Genomic DNA, 21,761 nt, shown 5'->3' on the forward strand with positions numbered 1-21,761 from the left:
AACTCCGCTGGTATTGTTGTATAATATAGCAATTATACATTGAGGTATTTCTACTCGATTACCCTTATTGTTTGGGTACACACAAAAAAGATTTACACAGTGTAAAAAACATACCTTTTACCTAATATTGTGTGTGTTGTTGATGGGCTTAATTTATTTAAATTCACAAATTTTTTTATTTTTGTTATTGTTTTTAAAGTCTCTGAGGTGTAAGTAGATGTATGTATGTATGTATGTATGTTTGTATGTATTTTTGGGATATATTTATTTTCAGTCACTTCCACGGTTCCTGTGACTGACAGTGTATCTGACCAGTAAGAGATCAGTAGAGCCACACCAAAGATACGCTCCGCCTCGTGAACGTTTACCGTAATGACCAAACTCTATAAACTGATAAACACAAAGTAAAATTGAGAAGCTGAAAGCAATCTGCACTTCAAACTGTAACGCTGAGTCATGTACTAAAATTCAGTAATTTGGAGTTGCAGTTTGTTGGATTTGTTGAGGCCAGACCTTGAGACGAGCTGTCTGTATGACGAGAAGATGCATCTGAACATTTTTATACTTTGGGCTGAGCACGTCGAGGAACAGGAAGTATCCTAATATGGAAGAGTGGCTCTCGGTCTTACTTCCGGTAGGGTGTGAGCGTTTTACGAATGGTCTATGTGGAGTTTGTGAGCTAATATTTGTCTTTTTCTGTACTCTTTCCACACGGTAAGACTAAGCAGTACGTTATTCTGTGCGAAGAACGGATTTTCCAACCTGACGCGTGTTTCCGGGAAAAATGTCCAAGTCCTTGAAGAAGATAGTGGAGGAGAGTCGGGACAAGAACCTCCCAGAGGTAGAGATGTGCGACAGAGGTATTTCGAGCATGCTGGACATCCCAGGACTGTGTAAGTGAATGTCTTCTAAATATAAATGTCTTCCTGGCCTTTCATTACTGGTTGAGTCTATTATAATGCTTTTATATTCCTAATTAAAATACTCCATGCTATCAAGATACACGAGTAAACAAACGGAAGTGTTCCATCAGTGGTGCAGGTCAGTGCTGTATTGACTTTATGTCCCACTTTGTTTCAGTTACTTTGTCCAACATCACTCAGCTGGTCCTCAGCCACAACAAGCTGACAGGTAAGCTCCTCCCTCCAGTTTGAGACTTTAAGGTTCATATAGTTCGATTGGTTTACTACAGTCACAGTCTGAGAAAGTCACATTTGTTTATGTTGTAGTTAGGGCAGCTCATGTCTTTATGCCATAGTTTTTGTATTTCATATGAAAGAGTTCATTGCAATAAAGTGATGCAATATTTTCAAACAGCAGAGATAACTCCTGATCCATCAACTCACTTCATACTAACATTTTGTGTTACTTGTTTGATGAAACCTTCAGAGAAGAATACAACTAGTTGTGTATTAACATTATTTGCATGGCATGCAAATATAGAATGGGAAGTATAATTATAAAAAAAATCTATACAGTTAGAAACATTAATACATTAATTTTTCACTATAAGCTCTGCTTTCCTGGTAAATAAGTAAAAGAACAGAGGAACGATTAGATACAGCTACAATTGACTACACAAAAAAGATTATCTATAGTAACAGAATCAGGAGGTGTATTAATAAACCTGTTTTCATCTCTTCCCTCTGAAAAAAATCTGAAGGATTGTTGTGGTGTACTTAGGATTTCAAAAAAAGATAGATGCACCCTTTCATCAGTGCTTGCTGATTCAGTGACTTACTTTCAGATGTGTTTTTAATGTGCTGCTGAAGCTGAACAGATTGCACACATCTAACTGTTTCTTCATAGTCCTGATCTGACAATGAGGTACCATAATTGCCTTAGGGATCTGAACGCACTATAGGACTGCTTATGTACTGCTTTACTACTTCCACTGTGGTCATCACAGGTGATCTGACCCTAAATGGAAAGCTCTTTGACAATGTAATTGATATCCAATCACTGACCTGAGGAGCTGGCTCTCCTGTGCTGTGCCATTCGTTTATGAAGGTTTTTTTTTTAGTTTCCCCAATGTATAGGGGTTTTCAACCAACTCAAGCCTACCAACACACTGAGGCCAAAACTGGTCCACCCCAAAGACAAAACACTGAGACATAAGCAGTGCAACGCAGTTTATGAGGATTGCACAGACCTGTACATTAAAATGATTTAATGATATGTCAGTTAAGTGTTTAAAAATTTGTTTGGGTGACCATGGCACTCGCTAATTTCAAATGACTTGAAGTGAAGCAAAACTTCCTAATTGATTGATCTTTATTTATTTGAAAGTTTGTTTGTTTGCCTAAATTTCCCTCTTGATCAATACAGTAGGTATCCATTTATCTATCTATTCGTTTTTGGCAGTACTTACCTGAGTCGCACAAGGTGTATAAGTCTGAAAGTTCATACTGTATTTATTTTACACACACATGCGCGCAGGGACACACACACACGCGCGCATATGTTGCTCCAACTGCTATAGTATGAGTAAGTCCAGATATCAGTTCTCTAATACTCATCCTCCTGGGAGCATTCAGGTCAGTGCCGGGTCTATCCTTATCCTCCACCTGACAGTGTTTCTCTGTTGCCTGGAAATAGGGATGGGGAAAAAAATCGATTCTGTTACAAATCGCGATTCTTGTGAATGACGATTTAAAATCGATATGCTGCCTCCCAAATCGATTTTTTTTTTAAATTTTTTAAAAACATATTTATTGGTTTATACCGGGGGGATATATGGGGGGAGCAACATCACTCCAGAGCATGTTGATCAGCTCTTATTTTTGCACAAGAATCTAAACATACCCAAGCACTAGCATTGCATCGCCTACATGCAAACAACAATAGCCTACTTTTTGTTTATTTCAAAGTTTATATTTTAAGTAAACTTTTATTCATTCTATTTAATTTACCTTTTATTTATTGTTTAAAAGTAGCCTAAGTGGCATACATTTCTTAATCTGTCAGTTTGTGTGCAGTTGACAGGGGTTATACAATAATAAGGCACATCTTATTTATTTTCTCTATTGGCTGCCCGGCAGTCATTAAGTTAATGTTAATATTTGAAATAAAACTGGTAAAGCTCTAATTGAATTTGACTGTGTTGTATTTGAAGGTATGATTCAACATTTTTCCATGGTCCAGTATTTAAAAAAAATATAACCAAAAGAAATCCCAGGAAATCGTAATATCGAATCGCAATACTTACAGAATCGCAATACCCACAGAAATCGCAATACATATCGTATCGCCACCTAAGTATCGTGATAGTATCGTATTGGGAGGTCCCTGCCGATTCCCGTCCCTACCTGGAAATGCTCCTGTTATCAGCCCATTGATCTTTGTCCCTCTCTGCTGCCACAAACGATAATTACATGTTTGTCAGGAATTGGGACTGTTTGTGTGTCTGACATGCTTGTTATTTCTCTCCTCTGTGACGGTGTTTTCCAGCGGTCCCTGCTAACATTTCTGAGCTGAAGAACCTTGAGGTTTTAAACATGTTCAACAACCAGATTGAAGAGCTGCCAACTCAGATCAGCAGTCTTCAGAAGTTGAAACACCTCAACCTCGGGTATGTTCCACTCTTTTGTTCACGCAACAAGCTCTACTCTCTCTGCAGTGTCTCTCCCCATGAAAACCCAAAATGAAAAGTTATTCATTTGTGTATATATCACAAGCTATAATCAGATCCAACTACAAAATGATGTGGAAGTGTACTTGTATTTAAAAATGTGTGGTTTTAGTGTACAAGCAGGATATTTTCAAGACAAAGGGGTTAGGAGGCCAGCCTTGGTGTGTATTGATCCACAAACAAACATCATCTTACTAGTGTAAGCCTCATACTGGTATTCACTATGTGCATTCACTTTCCATCATATGTGTCTTTTCCTTTTGGTTGTGTGCATTTGTCATTTGTCAGTGGACTTGTCTCACATAATGTAACTGAAATAGAATTGACATTGAAATAGAACTTACAGCTCATTCTTGCTTGTTGTATTGTAGGTGTAGAGTAAAGTTGGGATCTGACTGTTGAAAAAGTTTCTTACTATTCTTTATTTTTTCTCACTTTCAATAGAAAAGACCAAAACCTACAATGTGTTTAGATAAAGGGAATACCTCAAACAATGTAGCTTGTCTGAATTGTCTTCTGACAGCTCTACACTGGCCACTGTGTGAATTGTGCAAGATTGTTGGGTTGTTCGTATTGGTTCTAAAAGTTTTCACTTGCAGTCCACCGATAACAACACTCAAAAGGTGTGGCAGGAGATGTTAGAGATTAAGTTCAGTGATCTGTGAATCTTTGATTTGTACACGTCAAAATTGCCAGAAATAATTGTGTATGTAATGATGGCATTGGTCTTAAAAAAATCTTAATATTACAATAGTATCCATTTATCTATATATCTATCTATTAAATATCCGTCTTGAGTGATTTGTTGAAGAGCGGACATCTATAATGAAGAGGCTTTGAGACCTCATCCCAGAGATTATGCAGTGGTCTGTGTTTCAAATGTGTCCTGGGCCACATTAAAGGACTGCCTACTTAACTCACATCCTATGCATAAGCAGAATAACGTACTAATTTGTACAACAGCAGTTGGTTATCAAATTGTGAAAGATTGCTATTCACATTTCACGATGTCTGATATTTCAAGAAGCCCATAGAGACATGGTTTTGTTTGTCTGTAACATACCAAAGAAAAGACCCAGTCATTCTAGTTTTTATTTCTACTTCTATTCCTTTTAATTTCCAGCAGTCTAGGCGCAGTTAGTGCATTGCTGCCTCCCACCTGTAAATGCAACAACACATTTGGTCTTTGCTTATGGTAATAATGTATGTATTTATTTGTACATAGAGTGGGGATGCAAGTGGTCATGTGAGATCCATTTGAAGACACATTCTAATACCAGGTATGAACTGTCCACTTGTGCCTGTGATTTCTCCATTTTCATGTTAATGCAAATTATGAACAGGGCCACACAGCTTGAGAGAGAGATAAGTTTACTTTTACACCGCCATACTCCTAGCAATCACAGTGTGAAGCTGAAGCCCAATAGATTTTAATTTCAGCCCTAAATAATTCTCCACTTGAGTCGACTGTAACTCCCAACTAAATATCCGTAAAGTAGACAGCAATATTATGATATTGTATTTTCACTGCACTAAGTTTTGTATTTCAGAATCAGGTTTTATTGGCGAAGTACGTTTACACAAACAAGGAATTTGACATGGTGAAGTGGCTCTCAGTGTGCTTGCACAGAATACACATCACAAGACAAAACAATACAAACAGTACGATGGTCTAGGAAAAAGAAAGAAAAGAAGTGCAGGGATAAATATTAAGCAGTATGATACAGTAGGGGTGAAGTAAATAAATATAATTATAATAAAATATAATTCCGAGAGTAATTTTACAGTGGTATTTATAAAGATCCAGGGTTATTGCACAGTGTTGGCTGTTCAGAAGTGAGACGGCGAGGGGAAAGAAACTGTTTTTGAGTCTGGAGGTTTTGGTGAACAGAGATCTGTAGTGCCTTCCAGAGGGGAGGAGATGGAACAGGTTGAGTCCAAGGTGTGAGGGGTCTGCAATGATCTTTCCTGCCCGTTTCCTGACTCTGGAAGTGTATAGTTCTTGGATGGTGGGCAGGTTGGCATCGATGATCTTTCCTGCAGACCTGACTGTCCGTTTGAGTCTATTTTTATCCAATTCAGTGGCCGATCCAAACCAGACAGTTATGGATGTGCAGAGAACAGACTCGATGACTGCAGTGTAAAACAGGATCAGCAGCTCCTGAGGCAGGTTGAGCTTCCTAAGCTGGCGCAGGAAGTACAACCTCTGCTGGGCCTTCTTGATGATTTTATTTATGTTGGGTTCCCACTTCAGGTTCCAGGAGATTGTGGATCCCAGAAACCTGAAGGATTCCACAGCCAACACAGTACTGTTGAATATGGTGAGGGGGTGCAGTGCTGGGGGGCTCCTCCTGAAGTCCACTGTCATCTCCACGGTTTTGAGCGTGTTCAGCTCTAGGTTGTTGCGACCGCACCACAGGACCAGCTGTTCAACTTCCCGCCTATATGCAGACTCATCATTATTCCTGATGAGGCCGATGACTGATGTGTCGTATTTTTCTGAACAAAGTAAACCTCTGTTTCAGAAAAGGGGTGAGTTAAAACTCAGAGATCATTGCCTAAGAATTGAGGCAAACTCCAGGTTTTTGATTCAAAAAGCCATTTTTGCTCAAATCGGAGTCAGTTTCTATGGCCATATACGTCATGAAACTAACCTGCTTACCAGCAATTTTCCTTATAGTAACTAAAGTTTCCCCTTCTCTTCAGCTCAAGCACAGGGGCTTTCATGTCGGATACCTCCGACATGAAAGCCCCTTTCAGTCAGATAAACAATTTGCTACAATTATTTCTTATTGACCCATCACCTACCAAGTGTCAAATATGGACTAATTCACTCTGTATTTCAATGAAGTATTCTTTGTTTCCTGCAAGTGCAAATGAAGGACAGTATGTTATATTTTTAGATTTAAACCAGTGGCGCCTTAACCACTTTATACGGAGGTTCCAGCAGTTGTATTTCACTGATTCTTGATACAAAACAGGATCCAATATTGAAACAATAAAACCTGAAGCTCAGACAAATAAATTACATGGATGTATCAATCATACACTAAACTACAGAGCTATGCTTTGATACAACCTCCCAACCTTTCTATTTTTTAACAAGATGTGCATTTTGGCTTGCCAACACCATCAGACACCAAAACCACAAATATATTTTTCCCTCACATTATGGTAGACCTATAAAGTATGTCTATGTATCTTCACTATTATGTGTGTGTGTAAGCACTATGAACCCTCAACTAAACCCTGATCTCTGGTAGCTAACAAAGAGTCACACCTTCCTGTGGTCTTTTAAGATGGTCTCTAAGATAGCAACCCCCTTCTTCTGCATAAGTGGTTTTACGACATGCAGTGGGGTCTGCTAATGAGGTGAGGAGATATGCGTGTCTGTGTGGATGTTAAACAGATATCTGAAAGGGTCAGAGAAATCCTGTGAGGAGCATATCTAACATTTAACTTTCATTTTACTTGTAACCACAATAACACCACATATATCAAACTTAAAAAAACACCTCACAGAATCAAATAAACAGTCTTGCTTAGCGTAGTATAATTATTAAGCCCAGTATGTTACCAGTCCTTGAACAGGGAGAAAGTTGCTGTGCGGTCCGCCGTTCTTCCTGGCTTCGCAGTCTCTGGTTTGTGTGGTTTCTGCTTCCGCGGTTCTGTTGAGCTGTGGGGCTCCGTTGCTTGTTACCTGCAGGATATCGAATCGCTGCTGGGAGCTGGTAGAAGCTTGAGATGCGTGGAGGTTTCCTTGAGAAGATGAGTTGGAAGACTGCACCTCTGACCTCCGGTTGTTGGGTAGGGATGATTTGAGCTGGAGGAATCCAGTTTCCCCACTCGCCGATGCAGGAGGAAAGGCCGGCAGCCTCCCCCTTTGGAGATGCAGGAGAGACGGCTGGCCGCCTGCTGTCTTCGGTGGGGTTCAGGGAAAGAGAGTTGAGTAGAAGAGAGAGAATTGGGGGAGCCTTGGTCTTTTATAGAGCTGATGACCCTCAGGTCATGTGGCCAGAGTGACCAATTGGCATCTGATCCTGGTAGCACTTCGCACCTCTATGTGAAGTTGCTGAAACGAAGGGGATATGCAGCACTCTGGGAGCCGGAGTTTCTTGGCCTTCCAAGAACTAAGAAAACACGTTGCACCCTGGGAGATTGAGTTCGCTCCAGCACATGCGGCTTTCTCAAGACAAAGAACATGTGCTTCAGGTTTTGACTACCCATACAGGCCGCAAGAGAGGCCTGCGGTTTGCGCAAAAACCATGTCCCAACATTGTGTATGAAATTAATGTTTGGCATGTGTGTGTTTGTAAGTACAGCATGAACCGTCTCAGCGGTTTGCCGAGAGGATTTGGTTCACTGCCAGCTCTGGAAGTGTTGGACGTTACCTACAACAACCTGAATCAGAGCTCACTACCTGGAAACTTCTTCTATCTCAGTAAGTACACACAGCAGGTCGTTATCACCCAAAGTTCTCTTGAAATATCATTTAGTGTTTTCAACGTGTATGGCACCTCTTTTTCATCAAGATATATAGTTGTGTTGTTTTTTTCATCGGCCGTGTGTTAGAAACATAATCAACCCACTTGCTGGTGGTGTATCCTCCATAGGAGCTCCAGTTGTTTCTCACAGGGGCATATCTGGAGTTTGTACTGGCTGAAAAAACGCTGGAGAAAGTTTGGAGCCAGGGTTCAGTGCATGATTGAAAACAGCTGTAGATATGCTTGTTTTCTCTAAATACAGATATGTACAAAGTCAGTGCGCTCAAATATATGAATAATATCTATGGTGCTACACGTATACAGAACTGAAGTTACATCTAGGCAGTAACAACTGTTTTCGAACAAACCATAAACTGGTAATATGATTGGTCATATTGCAAAAGCAAAGTACAGATTAAAAGGGATCCCACTGATGGAAATTCTGGTAAAATTCAAATTTGTATGCATCATTATGCTTATACAAATGGTGCGACTTGGCCATTTATTACCATTATTATTATTGTTTTTGCCTATTCACCAATGCTCTTTATTCCGACACACCACATGTCCACACAGTGGCAATAATGAAAAAAGTGGTCTGTACTCGATTCGGAGTTATGGATAGCATAACACTGATCCATCCTGTCATTATATCCAGCTTCTTTCCTTGTTACAAGGATACCCACTAAACCAAACTGCACAAACTGCAGAGTAGGATGACAAACATATTTATTATTTCCCTAAAATGAACAAAAGTTATGGGCCCATAAGAGATCCACAGAACAGAACTTAACTTTGTAAATTTCAACCAAACATAACTGACCTGAACAAAGTCATAACAGACCTAACCAGCTACAAACAAATGGGAACATATATAATGACTGATTAGGCCATCTAAAAAACAAAAGGGGCTAAGGCAAAGAGAAACACTAATAGCTAAACTACAAATGAAAAAAGAACAGTGAAGTCGGCATAAACATTAAACCAATGAACCAAAGCCAAGTCACAGGAAACTAATATATTCTAAAGAAATAAACAAATCCTACATTATAAACCCAAATCACCCTCCCCTATAATGTGGCAAGCACATGGATGGTACAGTCCTACTATCCACTTCCTGTATTTAATGCCCAGCTTCAGTGAGTGCATCCTTTTTCTTCAGCATGATGAGATGTCCCTCCTACTGCAGCAGCAAGAAGCACCAACCTCCTTTTATATATTGGTGTCTGAGGAAAATTATAGCTTAAGGTAATCTTAATGAATGATACATCTTAAGTATGACTGTATATAAGATAACTAATTGTGCACACTCGGACATGAAGCAATGTTCTGTCAACTAATTGGAATGTAAAATAAATAAGGTCAAAAGGTACACTAAATTAGTAAGCAAATATATGTAAACTATAACTAAAATGAGTGCAGGAGGGTTACCCACATATAAAGTCCCTGTGTGACAAACGCGCCCATCAAACCCGGCACTGGCATGGTGGTATTGCTCAGACTCCAGTTCAGATAGTGCCTACACACACACACACACACACACACACACACACACACACACTCACACTCGCACTCACACTCTCTCTCTCTAACAGAAATATTTGTTTTTCAGCCACTCTTCGCGCTCTCTATCTGAGTGACAACGACTTTGAGGTCCTGCCTGCTGACATCGGGAAGCTGACCAAGTTGCAAATAGTAAGTTATTGTTGACAGAACACAAAAAGGTGGAACTCAACAGCAAAAACACAATCCATTGCTTTGACAGGCATGCAAACTATAGTGATCCTGTTGTTAGATGTTGGACATTTGATTCTGTTTTTAAAGAAATAAGATAAACCCTGTTAATATCACTAGACAAAAGAGTTGTTACTCTCAATTTTTGTGTTTATTCAAATGAGCAAGCAGGATGGCGGTGGTCGAGGAAGCATGTAGCCACATTCTATTCATTTGAAGCCATATGTGTTTTGGGCCATATTGAAGATCACTCTACTCAGCTAACGTCCTCTGACCAACTAAAGTTTCAAGTATTTTTACACTTGTCTGTGTTTCACATGCATTGATATATTTGTGGCCACCAAGATTTGCACTGAGCACTACATATTGATCTTCAATCATATTACCATTTCAAGTGGAGTTTTGTTCAGCATATTGATTATTTCCTCCCTCCTGGCCCTGTTGTCCCAAACCTTACCTATCAGTCCAAAACACATTATATTTTTAACAGATTTTTGTAATTATCTGGTTATAATTCTCACGTTGAGTTTTTCAAGAGCCAGAGTTGTTGTAAGTATATCAAGTAAATCCATGTTTGGACTTTACTACATTTTTTTGCTCTCATCATTGCAACTGAAAGTGAATTATCATTAATTTAAGATTAAACCACAGGAAAATAGAGAAAGAAAATATACTTGCAAGATAAGAGGAAAAAGCAATGGATTTAGATTTTATCATGAGTTGAAAAGTAACTCAGTACTTAAATTGAGTCAGAATGTGTTTGTACTGTATGGGCCTTTTAACAAATTCATGATGCGTGATGATGATTAATGTTTCATGTGTGTCTATTTCTATTTTTCTTTCGTTCTTCCAGCTGAGTCTGAGGGATAATGATCTGACCTCATTGCCTAAGGAGATTGGGGAGTTGGCTCAACTCAAAGAGCTTCACATCCAGGGCAACAGACTCACCGTCCTTCCCCCTGAACTTGGTACTGGCAACACATGAGCACACACAGATACAGTATGCATGTGCATGCACACATGCATATGTAGGTCTGACTACTATAGTATCAGTATGTGGATGTGGAGTACAGTCCAAATTCAAAATTTCTCCCTGATATCTTATATAATTATGCATATGTTATCAATATCAATAATCCATCAATTAATTTACATTCCATTATGCTACAAACTGTTTATTCTCACGTTGAGTTTTTCAAGAGCCAGAGTTGTTGTAAGTATATCAAGTAAATCCATGTTTGGACTTTACTACATTTTTTTGCTCTCATCATTGCAACTGAAAGTGAATTATCAGTAATTTAAGATTAAACCACAGGAAAATAGAGAAAGAAAATATACTTGCAAGATAACAGGAAAAAGCAATGGATTTAGATTTTATCATGAGTTGAAAAGTAACTCAGTACTTAAATTGAGTCAGAATGTGTTTGTACTGTATGGGCCTTTTAACAAATTCATGATGCGCAAATACCCACCGCAATTACCCGAAGCTAGCCGAAGTTATTGTGAATGAATTGTACCTTAATTTAACAAGTTTATTGTAACTAGTTTATTGTCTCAGTGATTCGCTTCTAAATGCTATCCAGATTTTTTTCATTTTCTTTCAAGATGGCTACACACTTACTGAAGACTAAAATGTACAATTGTTATGGCAATGAAAACACCACTGTGCATTCAACCAGACATCAATCCCCACACATCCGGACAACCATTACATCTTTGACACAGGCCAGATGAGACATTTGCTGCCACCACAAACAGCACCACACCTACAAAGCCAGGACATGGATGGTGACGAGGAGCTTCCATGTACAGAAGACCATGCACTCTTATCCAGGACTATTTACCACAATCACAATGGGTGGTAGGAGACCACCAAAGAATAAATATGGCAGGAAAGAGAGTAAAGGCCGATTTTTACTCAGATTTTAGGCACGAATGCACGCACGCAAGACACGCAACACGCCCCTCGCGTGCTTGGGTGCGTCCGCCAATTTTTCTAACTATACGACAAAGTGACGCGAGCCTCAGGCAGCCCGCAAGGCTGTGATTGGTCTGCTTACTACATCCCGTCCAGAGTCTAGTTTCCGGTTTCATGCCCACTAATGCCGGCAGAAATCAAGGAAGATTTAGAAGAACGAATATGGACCAAATAGAAGAGCACTTGGCAGAAGAGATCCGAAACTATGACCACTTGGATAACCCGTCACTGACTGGCGGATTTGTCCACTAGAAAAACGCTATGAGGAGCCGCCGTGGCGATGTAAATTAACAATCGACGAAGAAGAAGACGTCTCTTCTTTGTGTGTTTTGTCCTCGACAAAACACGTTACTCCGCCTAGTGTTCTGGCTGGGAATTAACCAAGCAACCGTGGGGGAACTATAAACCAAAACAAGTCCGTCGAAGCAACTTGCGTGCGTGCGTGCAAAAAAACCAACTATATATCGGCCTTAACTCCACCAATTGCACGACACCCTGCTGTCCTCAGAAATGCAGAAAATAAGAACAGATCATACAGACTATAAAGGGCCATGTTATAAGAGGGAGTAAATGCAATACTTTTCCCAGCCATCCATACACCTTTAATGATCTCTTAGACAATTTATATAGCAGAACAAAATGTCCTTCACCTATTTCAGCCCCATGAACCAAGCAACCAAACAACACCCCTGGATTTACACAACAGTAGGCTACCACAAATGCGTGCCTGCGTGTGTGTGGGTGTGTGGTGCTTTGTTATTTTTTACAGAGACCCTGAAGTATTGATCATTATGTTATGATCAGTTTTAATATTGTGGCGTCATTCAAACAAATCAATGTTTAAACTGTGGCAGGTCCAAGACATCACCTGAGTCTGTGTGAGAGAGTAAGAGGGAGAGTGAGAAGTGAGCAGCGGAGTCACGCCCTTGTCGCATGCTTTATTTAATTTTCTCTCTTCCCTCATCTGCTGATTTGTGCAGTGAGATCAACATACAGTGGCAGATTGAGTTGCCATGGCGTGGCGAGAAGGCCAACACAAGACAACATCATGACCAGGAGGCTTCATGTACAACCATTGCATATGCACAAAACAGGAACTGAAAGATGCACACCCCACGTCTCACAAAACTTGATTAGAGAATATGCACAACTGCACGCTAACTCTGACTCGTACCAAAATTTTGGAGACAGTAAACTGGTAATGCAGACGTGAGGTGGTGAATTAAAGCCAGATTATTGATCCACTTTATCACAGCATTAAACCAGCAGTGTTGTTTGTGCTCATGAGACATAAACTTTATATGAGAACTCAGATATTATATAAATAGCAGACATGCAGATCTGAGCGATTAACATATTTCAAATAATATTCTGTGCATGTATCACCAAGTACCGCTTAAGTTTTCCTATCCCGTGTGCGTATGTGTAGACGCTGCACTGGCTACTGGGGACTGGCTAATTATATCGGCTAATGTTTGTATTTCTGTGTGTCTCTCTGTTTGCAGGTAATCTGGATTTGACTGGTCCTAAACAGGTGTTTAAAGCAGAGAATAATCCCTGGGTCACTCCTATTGCAGACCAGTTCCAGCTGGGTGTCTCTCATGTCTTTGAATATGTTCGCTCAGAGACTTACAAGTAGTAAGTGTTGTGCGCACAAACATGCACTTGCATTTTCACGTACACACACAAACACACACACACAGACAATGACATCTAGGTTTGTTCAGATAACTACAAGTCTTGCGGTGAAATGTTGCTGTCAAGCCAAACTCTTTCAGCATGAGGCATTAGATACTATGGTCTGTGGAGACACAAATTTAATCCTTTGGGAAGAGCTCTAAGCTGATGTCTGGTCAGCACCAGGCACAGCTCATCAGCTGGCTAATACCATTCCGACAGTAAAGCATGATTGTCACACCATCATGCATGATGATCGCACCATCATGCTTTAGGGATACTTCCTGAGGTAAGGCTAATTGTACCTACAAAATGTAAAGACGCAGTTGGCCACCTCTGCATAAGATGCATAGAGCCAACGCAGAATTGACTTTAGGATAAATCCCTTATTAGTCCAGCCAAAGCCTAGATTTTAACCCCATAGACCATCGGTTAAGGGACATGAAGTTTTTCAAATATGCTCCCAATCTTGTCTGATGAGATCTGCAGAGGACCTGTGAATAAGAAATGGATGAACTGGGATAAACAAAATCCAGGTGTGCAAGGTAATAGAGGCTTACCCAAGACATAAGCTGCTTTCAAACATACACTGGACTCCGAAGTTTTTCAGATGTCCTCCGGAGAAGTTGCATGTGTAAACACAAATGTCAGAGTGTTATGCTCCGCAGTTCCTGCTTACTCTTGCCTCAACTCCTTGTATAAAGTCTGTAGAAGTCTAGGAGAAGTCGATGTGAGAACACAGCAGGGGATCCCCAGCTGAATTCACTGCATGATGACGCTTCTATCCCATGACAGATGCAACAATGAAAAAATATATTCCCGCAGTTTGAGCCTTTATTCACTCAATAGGAAGAAGTGGCCCATTTAGAGGAAGCAGCATATTGCATGTCATTTAGCTGACGCTTCTACCCAAAGTGGCTTCCACTTAGTGCTCTACATCAACGAGGGACTATTCGCGGTTCAACATCTTTCCCCAGGACACTCCAAGATGGGCTGGGATTTGAGCCTCTGACCTTAGGGTTAGGACTACCATTCACCCTCTCAGCCAGGGCCAGGAGGAAGGAGCTCAATAAGAAGAAGCTGCTCGATAGGAGGAAGCAGCTCAATAGGAATGTTTTGGGTATTTTTGGTGCTCCCTACAGGCAAAACTGAAAATGCTTAAGTAAGCATATTTTACAATACGATGAAAACATTTTTGAATAGTTTCACAATCATTAGATAAATATTAAGAGACTTAAAAAGTTTATGGTAAATTACAGCCGTGATTTTTTTATGAATTCCTATCATTCGTTCTAATAAATTATTTGAGGCCTAACATGTTAAGAAGTTCTGAAACCTTTTGCACATACCACAGTTACTGTATAATTTTGTCTTGGCCTAGAGTTCATGAAATATTGGTGACATTTGAATAAAGGAACATTATTCAATGTCTGTGCTGTAGGTCTACCAAAAAATTTGAATTATGATCATAAATATAGTCAACAGAATCAGAATTGGGTTTATTGCAAACTGGTTTACACAAACATGAAATTTGCTGTGGTGTGTGTGTTCAATAGAAATATAGAAAAATAAAAAATACGAAACAACAATTAAATATAAAGATGAAATCAAAATACTATAAGCAAATAGAATATGTCCTTTAAGCGGGAGGGATTGTTCAAAATGTGAGGATATTGTCATTGTAAAGGGGGGGGGGCTCTGTGAGGTCACCTGGGAGAGGGGTGCAGCTGTGGATAATAGCAGAGGGCTGGAAGCCTGAGGGAGAAGGGCCACACTGACTGGTCCGAGCAGGGGGGAGGGGTGGATCTCTGGGATGTGAGGGTGAGGGGGTTGTGGCCTGCAGTGAGCAGGTAACAGCAGCAGATGGGGCTGGTGGGGGGGGGATGCAGGACTAGGTGTTAAACAGTCATTACCCCCTGGAGCAGGGTTGTCAAACCTATTGTAGAAGTGGTTAAACTGGTTTGCTCTTACCACATCCCCCTCAACAGTGCCGCTGCTCTTCTTGCAGCCTGTGATGGTTTTCATGCCATCCCACACCTCTCTCATGTTGTTCTCCTGCAGCTTTAGCTCCACCTTCCTCACGTTAGCATACATCAGGTCAATTGTCCTGTTCTTCCTTGTTGGGCAAGACACAAACTGGTGAAAAGCAGGCAGAGTTGAGTTCAGAGTTACATGATTGAAGTTCCCCGAAATTGCAATGAAGGCCTCAGGATGTTGAGTTTGGAGCCCAGCAACGACGGAGTAGATGAAGTCACACGCGATTTTGGCCGTAGCTCGTGGAGGGATGTAAACACACACAACAATGGCGTGCGAGAATTCCCATGGGCATGTAATACGGACGGAGGCTCACAGCTAACACTTCGATGTCCGGGCAACAGATAGTCTTTTTAACAGTCACATGCCCTGGGTTGCACCACCTAATGTTAACATAAAGTGCAAGCCCCCCTCCCTTCCGTTTGCCACTTAGCTTAAGGTCTCTGTCCGCTCTCACCGTGCTGAAGCCAGGTAGCTCCACGTTGTGGTCCGGGATGTTGCTAGTTAGCCAGGTCTCCGTGAGGCACAGAAAGCTGCATTCTCTGTACAGCTTCACATTCATCACCAAGGCTGCCAGCTCATCTGTTTTGTTGGCCAGCGAGTTTTGAGTGGCTGCAGAGACGCTCGCTAGGTTGTTCAACTGGTCCTCAGCGCAACTTATACGGGATTCCGCTCCACTTTGTCTGTCGGAGAAGGAGTCTAAAGCTTCTTTGATCTTGTGGTTTGTGGTGATAACTTCTTTGAGCTGGGCAGAGAAGTCTTTTCGAAGAGCGTGAATAGCTGCTAAAATTTCATCATCCCTAGCTTGGGTTTCCAGAGCTTCAGCTAGCCCAAGAGCTAACTCAAAATCACCATCTCTCTTTTTCTCTTTACCTCTTGTACAGGGTTTACTCGACTTCATTTTGGATCCCACTTGTAGCGCCCACTTATATCAGTCGACTGAGCCTTTTTACAAAATCAAACGAGCGGGTTTACATTTATATATGATATGTTTTACCGGAGCACCTGGGTTTTGTGACTTCTCACGTCTACGTCATAACCGGAAGCTCCCAGAGATGGTATCTCAGCAGATTTTGTAATACTCAGACCAGCCCGTCTGGCACCAACAACGTCACTTATATCAGGCGAAAAACAAAGTAAGAGGGGGGGGGGGGTTGCATCTATTCTTCTGCCCAATGATAGTGGAGTTCTCCACTGATCGAGATCCTGCCTGATCTGTACTTCCAGACAGTTGAAGCTGAATTGATATTGTAACTTAATATTCTTTAGCATCACAGTTCCTAAGTACTTGACTCTATCCTTATCCCAATGCCATGAGTATTCTTTTTTCAGTTCTCTACAGGCTGGAGCTCCTAGCATCATTGCCTCACGCTTCTGCATATTCAGCTTATATCCTATTCCAATTACTTTTGAGGTACTACTTGCACTGTTTCTGCCATCCAGCTGGTCCTATTGCAAGAGGATAGTGATGACCACAGCACTGGTTATTATACTTTTCTTCATTGAATAAGATTGGTTCAGGTCATCACCTAATCATTACCTCATTAAGTAGAATCAGGTCTGCCTGTATTGGAATTCAACAGACACTGGAATGGAATGGCTGCCATACACATAGAGATGCTGATTTAAGAAAAATTCACTTTGACTCCCTTTGGACATTTTGGTGGTTAAAGGTCAAGGTCACATGATAAAAGTAGAAATATGTGCATAGAAACGGAACTTGTTGGCAAACTTCACATTTATTTATTTATTCCTCTACGGCCATGTGATTGACCATTCCCCTATCAATCAAAAGAATTATCTTTCTTCTCTGGAAGGTATAGTTCACTGAAAAATTTTAGTTCACCCATTTTCTCCTTACCACTATTCCGATGGTCAAGTGTTCGAGTCCACACAAGTCTTTTAGAGTTTTTGGGGTAAACAGCGTTGCAGCCAAATCCAATACAATTAAAGTAACTTCAAGTCACTAACTTCATTGAAAAAAACTGGACCCATACTGGCCTTGTGGTGTCATCCAAGTGTATGTAAGCCAAACATTCAAATTGGAATCGAACAGTGTAATATACACCATGTTTTTGGCCTAATTGACCTCCAAAAGTGTTTTGTGGACTCAAACACTTTACCCACTCCTCCATTGGCATAGTGGTGAGTAGATAATGGGTGAACTTTAATTTTTCTCTGAACTATCATTCAAAAGGACTGCACACAATCATTAAGTACAGTCCTGATGTCCTCCAGCAGCTCTGTACTCTGTTCAATAAACCATACCCTCTCTATTTCACATTTAACGGTTAACGGATCATCAAACGGTTTATCATCCTCAACCTGGGATTGAATTAAACTAATTTCATGGCATCCATCCAACATTTGGTAATAATACATTTAATTCAAAACCGATGTCGATCTCATAGTGCTGAAGGGATCATCAAGGTTATAAAATACAGCTATTTTATGGCCAGTTAGGTGGAGCCTAGGAAATAAAACGAGATGGCTCAGGATAATATATCACATACCATAGTGTCCTGGCATTTAGTTGGCATGTGTGAACAACTGATGCCCACAACAGACAGCAGATCTGCAGGTTCCTAGTGTGGCCCAGGTGTAAAGGCTCCAGTATGCTTCTACGTTCTCCGTTTCTCGGAGAGGGCTCCACGGGGGGCGAAGAGTCTTTTTGATTTTTACTTCTCCGACCACTGTACGTCATAAAAAATTCACCTCCAAACCCATAGGTGGCGCAACGGAAGACGAGCTCAGAGAAGCCTACCCCCATTTTGGGAAGAAGAAGTCCACGTGTGTCTGTTTATCTCTGTTAGCTTGCCTCCCACACACTGAACCAAGGGTTTGATGTGACAGGGAAGGAAACAGGAAGTTTGAGGTCCGGAAATGACGTCGTAGGGAAATGATGTCGTTCGCGGACCAATCACAGCCAAGAACTGCCGTGGGCTCTCCGACATGAAGACGGAGAGTTAGAAAAATCAGAGGTGTACGAAAAGCTCTCCGAGGCGCTCGGAGAGGGCGTTCCACGACGGATAGGGCGGTCTTATCTATCCGTTTTACAAAATACGTACAAGCATAAATTGGCCTTAACACTTTGACAAAGTCTGAGAGCAGCTGTGGTTAGCATTACAAAGGTCAGCGGACTCAGTGCACATGAGCTAAGAGAAGACGGTCATTTATAATACAACCTCTCATTTTTATCAAAAAGGACAGAAATTGTCTATTTTTGAACAAAAGTTTATCCACTGGGCTTATGTCTGTCACTGCTTCCCTCGGTTTGTCTCTGCTGTAGACATTTGATGGGTGGCAGACATTAGGGTGTGGGCTGCATTTCATTCCCAGTTGGCATGCTGTGTTGACATTAAATGGAGGAAGAGAGATGAGAAAATACAATACATTTTACTCAAACCGACATTTTTCCAGCTTTGTGGGTTTGTAAGATACTCAGTGTCTGTGTCTGTCATAGGCTACCTTTGGGGACAAAGTCCTGAACAGGGTGCATGTGGAGCGCATGACAGATGCTCCATTGATCTGATGCATCTGACATTCCTCTGTTTACACAGGAAGCAAATCTTTTGCATACCTGGGTGTGAGTGGGTATTTCCACTAAGCCAAGAGTCCAATTTTCATCTGTAGTCCCTGTCTAGTTGTGAAGTTGACAGCCTAAAATCAATAACAAGTTACATGTTCAACAATTATCATGATTTACACATTATCAATAAAGTGAAAGCAAAATATAGAGATAAACAGAAGATATACATGGGCAGCAGCAGAGTAAAAAATGATGATTCACTGAAGTAAAACAAACATACAGACAACAGCAAGGACTGACAAGTAAACAAGGTCAATTGGAAATCAGCTTTGCTAAACAAATGAACATTAACATATAAGACTACATAAGAACAGTGAGTAAAAACAGACAGTGATAGAGACAGATATGAGCAGATTGACAACAGTAGCACTAAGATCTATCACAGTAGCATCATCTGTGGTGTTTAGAACACACACGGCATGCAATGTTTAGTCGACCAGATCACTGGAAGTCCCCACTGATTCTCTCAAAGCCTGTGCTTTACTTTGATGGCAGCAATGTCTAATGTACATCAGTGATACATTGTGAGATAGAAATCTCTTCCTTGTATGAAAGGGGAAAGATGCCAGTGAATAAATTCATCTTGGACATAAATTGTACATTTTTTGTCCCTTTTTAAATAGCCCAATCATCCATTTGTTCTGATTTATATTGTCATGAATATTGCAGGCTTAGAAAGTCAGTGTTCCTCTGTGATGTTTAATCATACAGGCTTGTCCACATGTGCTGGTGTATACTGAAAGATGTATCTCCTCTCCTCCTCTCCTCTCCTCTTCTCAGTCTCTATGGCAGACACATGCAAGCCAACCCAGAACCTCCGAAGAAGAGCAATGATAAAAGTAAGAAGATAAGCCGCAAACCACTGGCTGCCAAGAACAAGTGAAGAGAAGACATAAAATGACCATGAATGATTGCTCAGCTAGCTAAACTTGCTTCCCTTTTTTGTATTATGTTTGTTGATATGAAATGTTCATGGTTTTGACAGTATTTCTTTTAATTCTTAACAGTTTTGGGGATGGTGGATGGTAAATGGCTTTATTTTTTATGTTCTACAACCATATCGAAAACCTATTTGTAGCTTATTGAGACATCATATCAGATACTCTGTTACTGTATACCAAGCAGTTTGATTACTGTATTACCCTTCTATGATATTATTTTTTAAAGTATTAAAAACTGTCTATCACATCAACGTATGTACAAATTAAAGAATGTAATCAATTGAAAACATTTGTAATGATCTTCACATTAAAATAAAACTATATAATCTTCTCTTACATAATTAATTTCTAGGGCAGTATGTAATTACATATTTCTTATGAACCTTTTATTGGATCCCAGAGATACCTAGAATCATTCACTGACTGGTAGTCTTTAAGAATTCTGCTAGTTCAAGTATATATTTTTACAAAGTTCTAGATTCTGCTGAAAAAAGGGGTTAAACTACCACTGTGCGGATCTTGTAGGTAAATTGGTAATCAAGAGGTTACATGTACAGTGGCGAGAAAAAGTAAGTTAATCCATTTTATTACCTTTTTTTTGTCATTAATTGATCATAAAATGTCATGTGATCTGCATCTAAGTCATAAGTACACACAAACACAAAGTGCTCAGCCTAATAACAAAAACAATTCAAATTTTTCCATCAACATCCATCAAACATTGGATCAGTGGAAATTAACTGAACCATTTGATTTAATATTCTTAGGATGTCTGGTAAACGGCTGTCAAGGTTAATATACAGCAACTCTATTTGGTTAAGGTCTGCGCTCGGACCACACCACTCCTAGAAGAGTATTTTCATTATTTATTTATTTTTTAAAACCAATCATGACGTAGCTTTACTTTATTAATTCGGGTCATTCTCCTGCTGCATCACCCAACTTCTGCTGGGCTTCAGCTGGCAGTAGAGATGAAACAGTTACCGGTTTTAGGATTAAACATGGTGAAATTCCCAGGGGATAGTATTAAAGTGTGAAATGTAAATTATCATTATAATTACCACGATGTAAAGCTCATTAAAAACTGTCCAGCAGCAACTACATTGATCAACGGTGTCCCACATACAGGCGTTCTGGTGATGTGACGTGCCTTTGTTATGTGAGTGTGTGTGTGAAGTTTACTTTGGTTTTGTCTGCTTCGCTTTTGAGTTTAGGAGACATATTTTAAACACATTGAAAACATATTTTGCGTGCAGGTACGTCATCTGCCACACACAACGTGAGGCGAGTTCTGTCGTCAGTTGCGACAGAGAAAAACAGACACACACACACACACATGCCAAGATCTTCCCGCAGATTATGACACAACGCATTGTTTTGAATTCATTGTTGCAGGAGAAATGATGCACCGCTTATCCAAAACTTAAATATGAATTCAGCAGGTTTTTATAAAAATCAGTTCTATGTGTGAGTGATAAGAAACGACCAGAGGAGCAGAATCACTAGTTGACCTGCGGAGTAATGTTACTGGATGCGGTGGCGCTGCTAAGAGGGGGCCAACAGAGTCTCCCTTAATCAGTAAAGGCTATAATCAAGTGACAACCTAGGGTGACCACCAATTGGTTGCGGAACTTCCATTTCGAAGCCTAGAATTTCGAATTTGATCAGCACCATCTTGGCCATTTGGAGTCAG

General features: G+C 40.4%; 1 protein-coding gene across 1 annotated transcript; it reads left to right on the forward strand.

Annotated features, from left to right (window-relative positions):
* The first annotated feature begins 557 nt into the window (after window positions 1-557).
* On the forward strand, window positions 558-20,399 carry rsu1 (Ras suppressor protein 1). The gene is made up of 9 exons (XM_061094126.1): window positions 558-634; window positions 720-893; window positions 1,081-1,131; window positions 3,451-3,571; window positions 7,954-8,072; window positions 9,728-9,810; window positions 10,703-10,817; window positions 13,333-13,465; window positions 19,908-20,399. The coding sequence occupies exons 2-9, from the start codon at window positions 785-787 to the stop codon at window positions 20,008-20,010; spliced, it is 834 nt and encodes a 277-aa protein (XP_060950109.1). The 5' UTR covers window positions 558-634; window positions 720-784; the 3' UTR covers window positions 20,011-20,399.
* The last annotated feature ends 1,362 nt before the right edge of the window (window positions 20,400-21,761 follow it).

The sequence above is a fragment of the Limanda limanda genome, chromosome 20 (genome assembly GCF_963576545.1).
Source record: "Limanda limanda chromosome 20, fLimLim1.1, whole genome shotgun sequence".
NCBI classification, from domain to species: Eukaryota; Metazoa; Chordata; class Actinopteri; order Pleuronectiformes; family Pleuronectidae; genus Limanda; species Limanda limanda.

What these genes read in the sequence shown, in the direction of transcription:
- rsu1 (XM_061094126.1), top strand. Translation starts at nt 785, where the DNA reads ATGTCCAAGTCCTTGAAGAAGATAGTGGAGGAGAGTCGGGACAAGAAC. An exon ending in TTGAAACACCTCAACCTCGG is followed by an intron (nt 3,572 to 7,953) that starts GTATGTTCCACT and finishes TTGTAAGTACAG; the next exon opens with CATGAACCGTCTCAGCGGTT. An exon ending in TGGAAACTTCTTCTATCTCA is followed by an intron (nt 8,073 to 9,727) that starts GTAAGTACACAC and finishes TTTGTTTTTCAG; the next exon opens with CCACTCTTCGCGCTCTCTAT.